Below are 16,760 nucleotides of genomic sequence, written 5' to 3' on the forward strand. Positions count from 1 at the left end.
ATGATTTAGACAAGGTGTGACTGGGAATGAGGGAAGAAGACCTGAGGACTCAGGTTACTAGGTTGGGGAAGCAGCGCTCACCATCTCTTTCAGCTGGTTCTGCCCTGAGTGGAGGGCCTGCCGCACACTTTGAGACAAAAGGATCTCATGGCGTAAGCGCTGCTTGCCAAAGGCTACGGCTCCACTGGTTACCAATATCATCTCTCGGCCCTGATTCTGCAGCACTGATACCTGGCATTGAGGACAGAAAAAACACAAGTCACTGTACTTTCTCCTTTCTTTTCTTTTTTTTTTTTTTTCCCCTCAGGACCAATTTTCTTTTCTTTTTCTTTTTAGATATATGCACATTTTATTTATTTTTTGTTGTTGTTGTTGTTTTTTGTTGTTGTTGTTTTTATTGGTTATTCAAAACATTACAAAGCTCATGACATATCATCTTCCATACATTTGATTCAAGTGGGTTATGAACTCCCATTTTTTGGGAGGGTGGATGAGAGTGGATCCCAATGCACTGGCCTGGCTCTGGAAAAACCACACAAGTTGCTTGCTAAAATCAGATTCCTACATGCTGCTTTGAATTTCTGGTTAGTATATGGCAGACAGAAATGACAGATTCATTATGAGGGGATTCTGGTATGTATCCAGGTTTGGCATCTACAGGACCTGAGATCTGCAGAAGGCCTACTTACTGCAGGAGATAAGGCTCAGAACAGAAGTCTGGAGCGAGTGACTGCAATGTAGAACCTTCTCAGATTCCAAGGCTAGACCTGGAGAGATGAGATGATGCTTGGAGCACATTTGATCTCTGTGGGTCACCCCTGCATAGGCCAACAGCAGATGCTCACCCTACTCTGCAATTGGCCTAGAACCAGTTGTGGCCTCTTTGTGTCCTACCTAGGATAGAACCACATGAAAGACAAAAAAACTCAAGAGGCAACAGAGTCAATTCTTCTACTTCGAACTTGTCCATCACTCCTAATGCTCCAACCTTCTTGCCTGTTTCAGGAACTCACTGAGCGCTGGAACAAATCATGATCTAAAATATTTCATATTTAATCCAAGCGGTAACAATGGTATTATCCACGTTCATGTTCCAACACTCAGTTTTAATAATTACCTCCCATGACCAATTTCCTACTCTCCAATAACGACTCTATACTCCCACCACTGTATTAATAAAAATCCCAGGCCCTACACGTTATTTCTGTAAATGTCTTTGTAGTAGTCATCAAAAGACAGGGAATGCATATAAAACTATTACCACCATCTAAAACATTTTAATGAATTCCTTCATATCAAATAGTCAGTGTTCGCATTTCCCCAACTTTTTTTTTTTTTTTTAGCTTGCTCAAACTAAAATGCAAATTAAGCCCATACATTGCAGGAAGGTAAAATGCCTCTTGACTTACTCAGTTCAGAGGTTCCCCTCTGTCATTTTCTCCCTTTCACAGCTTTTTATTAAACTGAGTTGCTCACGCTTTAGGACTTCCCAGCCTATATTTTCCTAGTTGTGTCCATATGGTATTGTTTAACACTGAGCTCTGAGCTGGCCTGTAATCCCAGTGCCTTGGAAGGCTGGGAATCCTAAGTTGGAGCCAGCTTCAACAACTTAGACCCTGTCTCAAAATAAAAATAAAAAGGGCTGGGTCGTGGCTCAGTGGCAAAGTGCCCCTGGGTTCAATTCCTAGTATCAAAAGCAAAAAAATTAAAAAATAAATATAAAAATTTGAGCTGCAGCTCTTGTAGACTGCTGTTAGGTATAGACCCTATCCTCCTTTTTCAGTTAATTCTCTTTAGACTGAGGTGTACATAGACATCAAGGGGATATACATAAGGCCTGGGTGTCTCTCTTTTTAGCAGCTGTTACTGATCATTGCCAAGATCTTTTATTTCATTCAGGTTTGCAAAATGCTGATATTATAATCCAATCATTTCTTTTTCATTCATGGGTTGGAATATTTTCATAAAAGGAAACTCTTTCATCAGGTATTTGGTTACCTTGAGGTAGTTTGTTGGTGAAAAGTAGGACAAATGTGTGACTTTCCCTGAACTTACCTATTTTCAAAATATTCAGTAAGTTCTCTAGCACCCTCTAAAGATGACCAATAAATTTTTAAAATATAAACTTTTAAAAAATATTTTATTCTATTATATAAATTACCATTTTTGAAGTTCAAACTATCCCCTCTTTGGCCAATGGAAGCCACCTTAAGTTGGCTCCTGAGTCCATCTAATATGATTGGATGTTTTGGACTAAAGAATTGACTCTCCATACCAGGCACTGTCTTGATTGCTGGAGTACGTCCATAAGGTCCTAGGTGACCCTAAAAGGGGAACTGATAGTCTAAGTGAACCTTCATCATTTTCTTCAAGTTTCTGCTCAAAATCTTCAATCTGCTTTTGAGACCAAACCCAAATTCCCCTACTTACTCCAGAGCCCTGCCTATTGGAATGACTGACCTATATTTTCCATTCCCCTTGAAGAACCCACCATTCATACTTCTAAGCTCACCTCTTCCCTGTCCCTCTCTGTCTTCCACCTGGAATCCACTTTTAGAGAGTTTCTCTTCCCCAGAACCACGAGGCTGTAAAACCCCAGGGACACCAGTCACACTGTGCATTCAGCAGTGTGGAACTTTTCCCCTTCATTGGTACAAACTCGACCAGCCATCAAGGCTCACGCTGAGTGCCTTGTAAGAAGCCCCAACAACAACCACACTCTCAATTGACTTTCCCATCTCTGGACCTGTCACTCACTGTTATTCAGGTTCACTCATTTGGATATTTACTGCCTTGAACTACTATGGAACTGTTTGGGGAGTCCCGGTTCTGGCTTCCCTGGGCAGGGATATAACAGAGCCTCAATGTAGTTCCTTGTTATGACTTGAATGTTCCCCCCCACAAAGCATATGCTGTGGAAACTCTATGCAACAGTGTTGGGAGTCACAAAATGTTCCAACACCACGAACGGATTAATGCAATTATTAAAGGGCTTGAAGCGGCATGTTCTATTTCTTGCTCTCTTTGCCCTTCCACCATAAAATAGTGCAGCAAGAAGCCCTCCCAGATGTTGTCCCCTGACCTTAGGACTTCCCAGCCTCCAGGACCACTGGCCAAATAAATTTGTGTATTATAAATGATCTGATCTGTGGTATTTTGTTTATCAGCATAAAATGGACTAAGATATTTGTTGATAAATATTTGTTAAAATGAACTGATCTGATGAACTCAATCCAGGTGGCACTTTTGATAACTTCCTGGTACAGCAAATATAAGAAAATTCCATCAAGTTTTAGGTTGGAAGTTTCCTAATACCAATTCCACAGTTTCCTAATAACAATTCCTCAGGAAAGATTTTGTTGTTGTTGTTTTGTATTGGGGCACTTAACCACTGAGCCATATCCCTGGCCCTTTTTTATGTTTTAGAGACAGGGTTTCACTGAGTTGCTTAGGACCTTGCTAAGTTGCTGAGGCTGGCTTTGAACTAGTAATCCTCCTACCTCAGCCTCCCAAGCCACTGAGATTATAGGTGTGTGCCACAGTGCCCAGCAGGAAAGATGTTTTTTAAAAAGTGAAAATATGATTTTGGAGCACAGAGAGGCATTGCAGCTAGAGAAGAGGTCTACCTTATCTCTGGGATGTCTGGATGACTGGTTTTTACCTCAAACTAGCAAAACAAAAACAAACAAAAAAAAGGAAGTTTTCAGTATTTATTTATACATGTCCACCGGGATTCTCAACCCTGAATATATATCAGAGTCACTTGGGAAACTTTAAAAACAGATGCATGCGCTCCACTCGAGATACTTATCAAAGGGTTGGGAGTAAAACCCAGGCTCCTCAGATGATTCTAACACATAACCAGGATTAAGAATCTCTCTCACACAGAGCTCCTTCTCTAAGGAGCCTGAAGGATGAAATGCATAACATCAACTCTATCCCTTGACTTCTCCTTTCTTGCCCTGGAATGCTATCTCCTGCTGGCATCTATACCGCCAGGAAAGAGAGTTTTGAGACAAGTCGTTATAGTGGAACCAACAACTTTAAGACCCTATTTTGGTTCAGCAGAATTTTCCACCTTGGCAATTACCTGCTCAACAATAGACGCAAGGCGCCCCAGTGCCAGGCCACACTCATCCCCTCGGGTCACCACGGCACTGCCGAGTTTCACCACGATTCTCTTGGCATGCTTCAGCTCACTGCGGTGGGCAAAAGACTTGCCATGGGTACGACTGAGGGGTACAGTGATAAAGGGGATGTTGCTCCAATAACGAACATGTCTGATGGCTGAAGGCTGGACACGATCTGCAGCCCCCGAACAAAGTTCAATGTAAGACAAAAAGAAAGACACAGAATAATTTTTCAAGAAAAAGATGCATGTAGTATTAACCAGTTGAGCCACTAAAAAGTAGCTTTATCATTACTGAGTGAAACAGTATGCCAAAAATGTATCTAGCATGTTTTTAGTGTAGTGCTGTATGGAGTTTACACTCAGTACACAGGTCACAGGCAAACACTGCTGATGACTAGTACAAATGAAACAATCTTCCTGAAGAAACATTGGTAGAACACAACAAAAGCCTTAAGAAGGTTCAATCTTCTGATCTAGCAATTCCATGTTCATAAACTTATTCTAAGGAATAAGTCAGAGATGCGAACACAAAGAGTTGTGTCAGAAGCTGTTCATCAGAATGGATAGGAAAAACCAGAAGCAGAGTAAATGTCTAAAGAAAAGGGGAGAAAGATGAACATTTTTAGAATTTTTGAAAAGTGCTCATGATATATGGGTTTCATGTATATGTTTAAATGTACAGAAAAGGTCAAATAAAATAAGTCAAAGTATTAACATTTTATTTCTGGTGGGATTATGGGAGATTTAAATTTTCTTCCTTCATCCTTTCTTACATATTTTAAATTTATGAAATAAAAATGCATTGCTTTCATAATCAGAAAAATATGTGCTTCTGAAGAAACCACACCATTATAAAAAGAGGGAGAGTCTGAATATCAAAAGACATTAAAGATTTGGTAATCAGTATGAATAATAAAAAAAAATCATAACTAATCCACCTACAATTTTCTCTCTGACATGACAGCATGAATCCTGATGCCTGTAACAATGATAAAAGAAGCACTGCTTCTTTAGCAAAGTTGTAGTCAGATAATTTCTTTCTCTGTCCCATTGGACATCTGCTCCTAAACAATCTTATTCTGGTTCTTTTTCTTGTAACACTGTAAAAGGTTGCTAAAAGATATCTGCATAAAGCCAAAAGTAGAAAAGAGAAAAGTTGAATGTCAGGCAAAAACTCCTTCCCTATTTCTCATGGGCCCAACTCCTGTTTGTCAGCTGGGCACAGCGCCACCAGTTAAAAGACTCTTTCTTCTCAGTTATATATAAGCATGTAACTAAATTCTGGCTAATGAGATACGTGGGACTTCTAGGAACTTCCCTTTATTCATCCTGCTGCTTGGAACATAGGTATGAAGGTTGGATCACAAACATCCATTTGGGACCACAAGAGAACATTATAACTGTGAAGCAATCAGGGGAAAGAAGCACATCCCCAATGACTCCACAAAGCTGCTCTGGCAACCCTGGACAGCCTTCCTCCTTAGGGCTGCCAGCCTCCCCTCAGGAAAAATGACAGAGACATGCACTTCTATCCTGCTGGAGCTGTTCTGTGAGTTTCACGTGGCACACACCTAATTTAACTGGCCAAAAGGAGTGCTTAGGCAGGAAAGCAGGGCCTGGGCAGGAGAGGAGATGCTGACAGTAGATGGGGACCCACAGCAAACAGATCTTCCCTCAGTGGAACTCCCTGACAGCAAGAGAGAACAAGATAGGCAACATGGGTTCTCTCTTGGCAGGACTAAACTTTAGGCGATTCCTTACAAAGAGTAAAGTTCTCTACATATTATTATAGGCAACAAATAAATATTTGAATGAATTACTTAAAAAAAATTGTCCCAAGCCACTGTTTGGACCATTGTTCCATTACAGAGTAATTACCCTCACTTGATTCAGCCATTATTTACAGACAAATTTCTCTGCCTCTGCCTCCACTAAAAGTGCTTCCCTAACCATATCCTCGCTTCCACCCTCGTTCTCTAGGCTGTAACAATGGTAGTAAAGCAGGCAGAAGCGCATTCTCACAGCCTAGAAAATTCTTGTGTTTTCTTCTCCCTTTCCACACAAATCGAATAAAGAGCACTGTCAACAAAGTAGTAAAGAATCCTTTCTTTCTTCCCTTAAATAATGATTTTTTAAAAAATTTTTTAGTTGTTGATGGATCTTTATTCATTTATTTATATGTGGTGCTGAGAATTGAACCCAGTGCCTCACACATGTGAGGCAAGCGCTCTACCAGTGAGCCACAACCTCAGCCCGCAAATGATGAATTTTTTAAAGTAACTATTTCAGGTTTGTGGGGATTCCAGAAAGACAATCTGACTTTTTCCCCAGTAGGCTTGCAGGTGAGTTTCTGGCACAAGCTGCTTGCTTTGTAGGGATCCTCTGGGATAGAACCAGGGCTCTGGCACCCTTGATGGAGCCACGATGTACTATGGTTTCCTGCTGGGGTGTCCCTGGGACCAAAGGACCAGTGTGTTTTTAGGGTACCTTTTTCTTAAAATTAGGTTATCAATATAGGTACCTGTCTTAGTCTGAAGGAATATTATTCTAAGGGAGGGGAAAGATCAAACAATCTATCTATCTATCTATCGAGGCATAAAAGTTGTACACATAATGGTTTGGCCTCAGCAACCTGATAGAAAGAAGGGTGATGAAGGAAGAGACTTCATTTCCTTGGATCTGAATCTGGGATCAAGACCTAGGATCATCAATATGGTGTTTGCAGAGCTCAGAGCTCCATCAAGTATGTGTCCTTATGGTAACTATCAGTTCTAAGCCTATTGGTTATTTATCTCTCCTGACCACTGCAGGGCTGTTGTGTCCTAAAAGGGTATAAACATGGGTGGGGAGGCTCCTAAAGCACCTTAGGTGCACAAGTGTGGCCAGCAGGTCAGCCAGGGTGATCAAATGGCAGAAACCAATCAGAATCTAGCAGACAGGCTAGCACAAAGGAGACTTCTGACCCACAGCCTCTATCGACAGAGGAGGTTGGCACAGCTTGGTGCCAGGCAATCAAGGGTCATTCTGGCTACAGCAACTGGGTTACAGTAGATTGAGGATGACAAGGTTCAAGAAGGGGTCACAATTATCAGCAAGGTTTCAAACAGATAAAAACTCAGCAAGTCCAGGGAGTCTTAGCATCAAGAAGAGCTTCATGTGACCCAGGGCCTCTTGAGTTTCCTGTTGAACACTGTTTACCTTCCATGATTGACTACCTTTTGGGGGACATTAAAAAAAAATGTTCTACAGCATATTATAGTTTTTAAGGCTCACACTGAGGCCTGAGAAGGACTTGGTTAGGAAAATTCATGGCTTCTGGATGAAATCATCCTTTCTCATCTTTTAAGGAAACTTTAAGCTCTAAGTTCCAAAGAAAATCTGTTTCCCTAGTTGATCTGAAGGGATAGTGAGCGTGGGTGAGGGTGTGTGTGTATATACTTTCATGTGGCATGGTGTGGTGGGAGGATAGGTATCCAAATTCTTCAGAGGTATCAAGGATTATACTCCAAGGGACAAGAAGCCCCTAATTCTTCATCATCAGAGCCCTCATGTTTAGCAACTGGTGAGGTTGTCTTCCAGGCCTTAGTTAGGAAACCTGCCATGATTGCTCTCTTCCTGGCCTGCCTTCTGGATTCTTCTGCATGTATCTTTTCACTTTGCCTTTCTTATTTCTCCAGTGCTTGTCTGCTTATCATGCTCAGTGAACAAAGGACTTCAGGGTCCAGAAAAATCTGGATAGAAAGGTCCAGAAATCTAGGGACAAGATCAAAAAGTGCCTCAGATGTGTGGATAAAGAAAACGTGGTCTATATACACAACAAAGCTTTACTCAGCCATAAAGGAGGATGAAATATGTCATTTACTAGTAAATGGGTAGAACTGGAGAACACGATAAGTGAAATAAGCCAGATTCACAAAGTCCCGGGTCAAATATTTTCTCTCAAATGGAAGCTAGAGAGTGGTTGGATTGGAGAGGGAGAGAGATAAAGTGAGAGAGGGAGAGAAAGAGAAAGAAAAGAAATAAAAAAAGAATCTCATGAAAATAGAATGGAGACCAACAGAGTGGAGAAAGGGGATCAGGAGGAAAGGAGGAGGAGAGGGCATGGGGAAGTACTGGAAAATGAAATCTGCCAAATTATGCTATGTCCATGTATGAATATAGAACAATAAATATTGCTTATATATATATGCATACATATGATTATAATGTACTAATTAATAATAAGAGAAGGGAGATTATTAGAGTAGAACAAGTAGATCAGAGGGAGGGAGAAGAAATATACTAGGGAAAGAGATTGATCAAATTATGATATGTGCATGTATAAATATGGCATATTGAGTCCCACTAATATGTATTATTATAAGACACCAATAAAAAATTGTAAAAGTGTCTCCTTCTATAAATGAGGCTAATAAGATGAATAATATCATCAACAAAAATACTGAAATCAACATTTACTATAAACCATGAACTGTGCTAAGCAGTCACAGTTCATGGTTTATACACAGGTAGAGGCCGTAAAAAGGACACACGTAGGCTCTGTAGCCAGAATGTCTGAGTTGGAATCACAGCCCCTCTGCTTACTTGTTGCTACTTTACCTTTCTCATTAGGTTGTTATGGGGGGTGAAATGAGTTCATGCATAAACAGGGATCTAATACTTTCACAGTAATATTAATATAGCTATATGATAATATTAATCTATAGCTAATATTAATACAGCTGCATTATAAGAAAGTATTAGATATTATCATTACATCTCACAGAATTCTTATACATTATTAGTTGTTCTTATTCCCATTTTATAAAAAAGGAAATGGAGGCCTGGAGAAATTGAGTAACTTATCAATATTACCAGATTATAAAAGTGGCCACAATGCTTTGTAGATTCTCACACCAACAGGTGGAATCTACTTTCCCACTCCTTGAGTCTAGGCTGGCCCTGTGACTTGTTCTGCTCAGTATAAATTCTGAGCTTAAGTCTCAAGAGGCTTTGTAGCATCCATACATGATGTTCTTGGGAACCCACACACATGAAGATGATGGACAGCTTGCTGGAGGTGGGAAACAACATGGAACAGAGGTGACCTGTCATCCCCGTGGGAGCCTCCCAAGACCCTAGCAATCAGTCCTGAGCCATTCTAAGAGCCGGCACAGTCACTGATAACTGAGCCCAGTCAAAAATGCTAACCCACAGAATTGTGACCTAAATAGCCAGCTGTTGTTTTAAGTCACTAAATTACTTAATTTGTATGCACTGCAGACTGTTTTCACATGTGGGAAGCCTGCTCTAGTGTTTTAAACTTTTAACCTTTATATTCCTCTTCATATGAATGGGAGACTGAGATTTTCTAGATGATACTGAGCAAGTCATCTTGCAGTGAGGCTTGGAGATGGACTACTCATCAGGTTGGATGATATCAAAGAGGCAGCCATCTCAAAACATCAAACACAGACCTCAAACAAGTGATGCTAGAACTGGATATCCGCAGGCTAAAAAATGAACCTTGATCTTAAACTTCACACCTGATACAAAAATTAACTCAAGTGGATCACAAACTTAAATATAGAATATGAAACTATAAAGTTTTTAGAAAAAGCAGATGAGAAAATTTTCAGAACCTAGGCCTATATATGAGTGTTCTTAGACTTACTTGACCCCAATAGTATAATCCATAAATTGAAAAACTGAACCTCATCAAAATAAACTTTCTTCTGTGAAAGACCCTGTTAAGAAAATGAAATGATAAGCTAATAAACTGGGACAAAATATTTTTAAACCACATATGTGACAAAAGACTAGTTCCTAGGGGCTGGGGTTGTGATTCAGAGGTAGCGTGCTCGCCTAGCATGCATGAGATACTGGGTTTGATCCTCAGCACTACTTAAAAAAATAAAGTCAATAAAGTTCATCAACAACTAAAAAAAATTTTTTTTAAAAAAAGACTAGTACCTAGAAGATACAAAAAAATTCTCAAAATTCAATTGGAGAAAACCAAAAAAATCCATTTACAAATGAGCAAGACATGAAAAAATATTTCACTGAAGAAGACACAGAGAAGGTAAATGATCATGTGAAAAGATATCCACCACTAGTCATTAGGGAAAGCAAGTTAAAACTAACATCATCCATCCATCAAAATGGCTAAAATAAAAGTGACAATATCAAATGCTGATGAAATGTAGATTTGGGTTTACGTTTTATCTACATTTGATATTGTCACTTTGATGTTAGTGGATCCCTCATATATTACTAGTGGGAATGTAACAATGTAACCATTGTTCAATTACTCTGCAAAAACAGTTTGGCAGTTTGGGGTAAAACTAAACATCCAACTACCATCACACCCAAAAAGTGCAGACTTTTGGGCATTTATCCCAGAGAAATGAAAACTATGTTCACACAAAATCCTGTACACAAATTTTCAAAGCAGCCTTATTCAAAATGGTGCCCCCTCCCCCATAAATAAAAATCTAGATGTCCTTTAATGGGTGAATGGTTACAGTGTGATACATTGATAATATTAAAAACTAATTAGACCAAATTAAAGAAAAAGATATTCATTGTTAAAAATATTAAAAGGAAAAGAGTCAAAAACAGCATGCACAATCACATTTAAAACAGTGTGTGTCTATAAATAGATAAATAGTTTGGAACTTAATATTCCTAAATATTAATAATGGATATTTCCATAATGCGAATATATGGTTGGCAAAAAAATTATAATTTTAAATGCTTTGTACTTTCTAAATTTTTTGTAATTAACATAACACTTAATCATCAGAATTTAAGATGTTGTCATTTTTAAGAAACTATACCATGGAATAATCTACAGCCAGTAGAGATTAACTTATACAAGATATTTTATTGATATGGGAAAATACCTTTTATCTAACTATAAAAAGCAGACTGCCAAATATTATTTTTGGATCAATTGCATTCAAAAAAAAGTTAAATATGTGTGTGGGTGGGGAGAGAGAAAGTAAAAATGTATTATAAAAACCTTCCCAGAACTGGCTGTATAGCTCAGTGGTTTGCCTAGCACTTGTGAGGTCTTGGGTTGATTTCCAGCATGGCACAGAAGAAAAAACAGAAACTTTACCAAAATGTTAACTATGGTTCTCTTAGGGCAGTGGCATTATGAATTCTTTTTCCTTGAGCTTTTTTATGTTTTCCATATTAAAAAGCAATACTTCAAAAAGAAAAAGTGGCTGTGTCTCCCTCTACAGATAGTCCCTGTCCTCCCTTGAGTGCATATTCCTTGCTTTACCCCAAAAGTGCCTCTCTTTTGAGATTGCCCCAGTTCTTCCTTGAATGTGTTTCTCTAGTTTCCTAAATAAACCTATGTCTTTGAAAAAAAAAGAATAAATAAAAAATGAAAAAAAACAGTACTGCTATTTTTTAAATTATAAATTAAATGAAAAAATATGCTTTAACAATAAAATAAATGTAGTAAAAACTTTGTTAAATAAAAATTACAGGGGCTGGGGCTCAGTGGTAGAGTGCTTGCCTAGCATATGTGAGGCACTGGGTTCAATCCTCAGTACCACATAAAAATAAATAAATAAACAAAATAAAGGTATTGTGTCCATCTACAACTAAAAAAAAAAAATTACAGAAGACATTATTTTGGATTAAGCTCCTGCATCGGACTACAACAAACCAGACTAAAAATCAAAATGGAGTCACCGATACTAAAGCTCCGCATCCTGACTCTCCACGAAATCAGGAAAAGACAGCCAAATTTCCCAAACAGACCAGTGTCATTGTTACTGAAAGCTTGGTTCTTGTCCTTCATGCTAATCCAATAATGAGAACACAGTTTTAAGAAAAAGGAAAAAAAGTTTTATTGCTTTGCTGGCAAAGGAGAAACACAGGGGACTCCCGTCCCAGAGTCTGTGATTCTTCCTGTTAGGAGGAACAGGGAGCAGAACTTTTTAAAGAAGTGATTCAAAGGCTACTCTTCATCTGTTCTCTGTTGAAGCTGTAATTCATTTGTAAATTTGGGATACAGTCATTTCTGAGATCTTCTGGTACCATGCCCAAAGTCTGGATTACTTCATTCCTATAGTGGGTATGGTACTCAAGGACATATCAATCTACACGGGATGGGGAAGAAAGGTAATCCCATTTCTCCTGAGATTAGAGAGGAGCAGGGAAAGAGGAAGAGAAAGAAACATATCCATTTAAAAAATAAATTGCAATGGCAGAGCAGCAAGAGCTACATTCATAGCATAAAGTGACCATAAAGCAGTTTCCTCTGATTAAATCAGTAACAAAGTCAATTGAAATTAAAACAACAACAACAAAAACAATACAAACTTGTATGAAAAGCACTTTGACCACCATACCCCCACATACTCATCAGTAATACATACGAGATCTGGAGACAGCTATGGACTTGACCCAGGGCAGGAGATGGTTGAAGGACTGGGACCCAGAGCGGTAAACTTGACTCAACATGCTGAGAGATGGTTTGAGAGATGAAGTATCTGTAGAATGCAATTTTAAAAAGTAAATCATGAAAAATACTACACAATTCATTTTATTTTCCTCCATTTTCCCATAATCTTTGAGTAAAAATTTGACCCTTATGTTCTAAACTCCTCTGCATTAGAGTAACTCCTATCTCTTCTGTATTAGAGAAAAGAAAAGAAAGAAGAGACAAATGGCTCCCTCTCAAGCCCTAGCCCTTCTTTTTCTAATGCCATCTTAGTTTTCATAGAAGCAAACAGCAATTTATGGCTATGAATATTTTGAGTGATGAAAAAGCTTTAAGGTACAATGTTTACATATTGATACTAGATCTTCATTACAATCCTTACACTGTTGGGGGGAGGGGGTCTCCAATAGATGAACAAATCCAGCATCCTAGAACAGATCTCTCCTGCTATCACCTCCCAACCAAAGATGGAAATTCACATATTTGAAATGTCAGCTTAATTCTTGTCCTCCACAAAAGATATGAAAGGCCAGAGGCTGCAGCCACATTTTTCTTCCTGTTTCCCACAGGAATCTAAAGCAACACCACATCCCTGGAAGGGAATGGGGGAGCAATGCTTACAACTGGCTAACATTTAAAATGACTGAGCATATCTCATGAGGATGAATGAGGACATGACTAGAAATTTCAGCATGGAGGACAGGGTGGTTATGGGCATTTTCCTACTCTGGTCAAACTTGGAGGCTTCAAACAGTTTAATTCTAAAAACAAAATAAAAGCAACAACAACAAAAAAACAAACGGGGAACTCCTTCCTACATTCACAAGGTAAAGAAGCCATTCATTATCGCAGCAGCACTTGTTATGTTATGGGGACACTGCTGTTTTCATAAGATAAGAAAAACCCTTTCTTTGCTGGTAGGCTCCCCTTTAACTTGTTCTCTATAGATTGGGAGGTGTATTCCAAATAAATGTGCCTCAGAAAACCAGAAGTTAGTCTCATAGTGAAGAAAAATAAGGAATGGCACACATTGCTCTACAATTTATACTGTACAAAGGCACAGAAGTGGGCGAGAGATGTGCAGGACACATCTGCTATAAAACACATGGCATCTGATAGGCAACTGAAAATGTTAAGTGATCTCTATTGACTTCTGTTTCTGTAAAATCCTTAAGTATGATATGAACCCATGATATATTTGTCTCTATATAAATTCCTTTAATAATGTTTACTAAATAAATATTTATGTGTGAATTCTCCAAAATACTTATGAAGAGCCAAAGGGTAAAAAAAAAAAAAAATCAATGGTGACACCAAATTCCAGGTCTACCTCTTCATGAAAACTTCCCCAGCAACTCTAGCCTTCCATGTTGGATTTAATCCTCCAGATTGGCTTTTCCCAATTCACCACTGACAGCCAGGTAAACAGGACAGGGAACATGCACTTTGAAGGTGAACAGATTTGGGCTCAAGCTCTGTGCTTGCAAGCTGGTGCCTTCTGGAGGGTACTTAATCTTAAGCCTCAATTTCTTCGTTGCTAAATGAGGGACAGTAATAGTTACAATGAGATAATACATGGAAAGTACTTGATCATAATCTGACCAATACATATCAGTCTTCCTTCTCCTGTCTTTTAGGCACTAACATGTCTCTCAAACTTTTCTTCTTTTATTTTCTTCAGGACCCATCACAGGCACAAAGAAGTCAATAGTCACTGATGGATATGAGACACACATATTTGCAGACTGTTTACCCTTCTTTTATCAAAGGTACCTGCAATCTCTGAAAGGTCCATTAATTTACCTGTTGAGGACTGACCTAGAAACCAGGCCACCTGGCCTGTTCCCCTGTACCACTTGTCTCCTACTGAGTTCCCTGATTGCAATGGACTGTTCATCCTGCTAGAATTTATCACTCCCCAAAAAGCAGAAAGCTGATCCTTGGGAGCAAAGGGTGTGTGTGTGTGTGTGTGTGTGTGTGTCCGACTGTGCACACTGTGTCTAGACTCAATGTCGTCAGGTGCAAAAGTTTCCACGTTTTGCCTCCGGACATTTCTCAAGAACCTCTCTACATATTCTAAACAGAAAGCCCTTATCTTACTGATGTAGACAGAAAACTGAACTTCAGTCCCAACAAACTTCACCCAAGAAACACATGCTCAGTACATGGCTCACCATTACACAAAGACAAAGGCCCAAAGATAAATCTCACCACCTCAGAGGGCAGAAGATAATGAAAGGGGAAGAGGTAAGGTACGTGGGGTGGGGGTGGGGAATTCAGGTGTGACCTAATGTGCTAGAAAGAAAAATCAAACACCGTATGGCAATTGCAAAAGGCTCTTTTGAGCTAATCCCAGGCTCCAGAGACGTTCCCGAATGCCCAGGTGGGCCCACTGCGAACTGCAGACACAGGCCCCTGCCTGTTACAAACCTATTATACCACAATCGTAGCCAGGTGCAGTGGAAACTGCTTCCGAACTCTGGGGCTGAGAAGAAGCTTGCAGATTCTTCTAGCCCATTACTCGTGCGATTACCCGGAGGTTGGGGGGCCCGGAGCCATCAGTAAACCTAAGGTCGCCGCCCCCCAGCATATGGAAGCGTGCGCGAGCCCTGCAGCGCGCTCAGGGCGGCCCAGCTACCCGGCTCTCTCTCAGTCTGCGCCCGCCTGCACCGGCCCGCCGACCCCCGCCAGGCCTGGCCCCGTCCCCGCCAGGCCCGCGGCCTCATCCCCGCTGGGTGGCCCTCACACTCCTCCCGCCTTGGCCGGGCGCGCACCCGCCTCCGCAGAGACCACGGTGCCTGCAGTCCCCGCAGGACAAAGCTTACCTGCTTGGCCAAAGCCGCCAGGCCCGCACTCCCCTGGGTCTGATGCTGCCCCACGCTCCTACTCCTTTTTCTTCCGTCTGCGCCCCGCACGATAACGTTACGTCAGCAGGTCAGCAGCGTTGGAGTAAACCCGGGCCGTGGGGCCTCCGCTGTTGACGTAGGGTGACAGGCCACCCTGGAGCTGCGCTGCGGTAACCGCGCAGGCGCCTTCCGAGAATCCGGCAGGCGCTCCACGTGGCGGATCCCGCCCCGGACCCAGCCTCAGGCCCTGGCAGACGCGGGCGGTGGTGGGCGGGGCTCCGGCGCCGGAAAACCTCCACGTCCTCCGAGAGGGATGGGTCCCCCACCTGTCAAGAGCAGCCCCAGCCCGCCCTTCCAGAGGTAGCAAAGGTGCTTAGCATCCTCAGCTGCTGGTAAATTTCGTAAGGTGTGTCTGTCAGTGTTGATCATTTATATCCCACTCTTACCTCGGAAATAGTTCGGATTGATTTACAGAGGCGGTCATACAAAGTTTGGCTGTTTAAATGGGTAAATTTTGGCACTACAATCAAACGATTTGCCACCTGAGTATCTGGAAGTTTTCCTATTAATGTCAACCTAACTCTTTCAGCAAAGGTAGAGGTAAGAATATTGCCTTTTAAAATAGAGTAATCTCTGATGATTGTAATTATTCCAAAGATGAATGCAAACCTTAGAGTAGAGGGCTTCTCTCCTCTTTTCCTACCTTCTGTGTGTTTTCTTCAGAGAACATCCCTGCATAGTTGAGGGGGCCGGGTGTTTGATTGGAGGTTGATGCCTTGTGTTTTTATAGTCCTGACAATAAGACTGAGTCTGTTTACATCTTTTTCTCATTCATTAAACATTGGCTACTTCTGTCACCTCAATTCAATTCCCCAAATTTCATATGTTGGAAATTTAATCCTCCACGCGGCAGTATTGGGAGGTGAAACCTAATGGGAGATCTTAGGTTAGAAGGGGATCTGAACTCATAAATTGGTTAAAGGCATTATAGGTAAGTTTTGCAGGAGTGAGTTTACCCTCTTCTGATCTTCAACCATGTTATGGCACCCTGACTTGTCTTTCTGCATTCTGCCATGTGAGGACAAATAAGAAGTTCTTCACCAGATGTCAGGGCTTTGACTTTGGACTTTCCTGCCACTAGAGCTGTGAGAATAAATTTCCATTTTACAAAATAAAATTCCCAGTCTTTGGCATTCTTTTACAGCTGCACAAAATGGACTGACAACTACTTTATTTGCCAGGCATTCCCCTAGGTGTTGAAGAAAACATTGTCCCCTCCTTAGATGGGTTCACTTGTCTTATGGGAGAGACAAATATATGAGCAAATCATTCCAGCACA

General features: G+C 40.6%; 1 protein-coding gene across 1 annotated transcript in view; it reads right to left on the reverse strand.

Annotated features, from left to right (window-relative positions):
- Positions 1-15,564, reverse strand: part of Aldh18a1 (aldehyde dehydrogenase 18 family member A1) — a 40,915-nt gene extending 25,351 nt beyond the window's left edge. The window contains exons 1-4 of the mRNA XM_076834199.2: positions 15,401-15,564; positions 12,511-12,624; positions 4,091-4,305; positions 82-231 (exon numbers count right to left, since the gene is read on the reverse strand). Of these exons, the coding sequence (XP_076690314.1) occupies positions 82-231; positions 4,091-4,305; positions 12,511-12,595 (450 nt within the window). The 5' untranslated portion in view covers positions 12,596-12,624; positions 15,401-15,564. The remainder of the gene's footprint in view (positions 1-81; positions 232-4,090; positions 4,306-12,510; positions 12,625-15,400) is intronic.
- Positions 15,565-16,760: the final 1,196 nt, after the last annotated feature.

Source organism: Callospermophilus lateralis, chromosome 15, assembly GCF_048772815.1.
Source record: "Callospermophilus lateralis isolate mCalLat2 chromosome 15, mCalLat2.hap1, whole genome shotgun sequence".
NCBI classification, from domain to species: Eukaryota; Metazoa; Chordata; class Mammalia; order Rodentia; family Sciuridae; genus Callospermophilus; species Callospermophilus lateralis.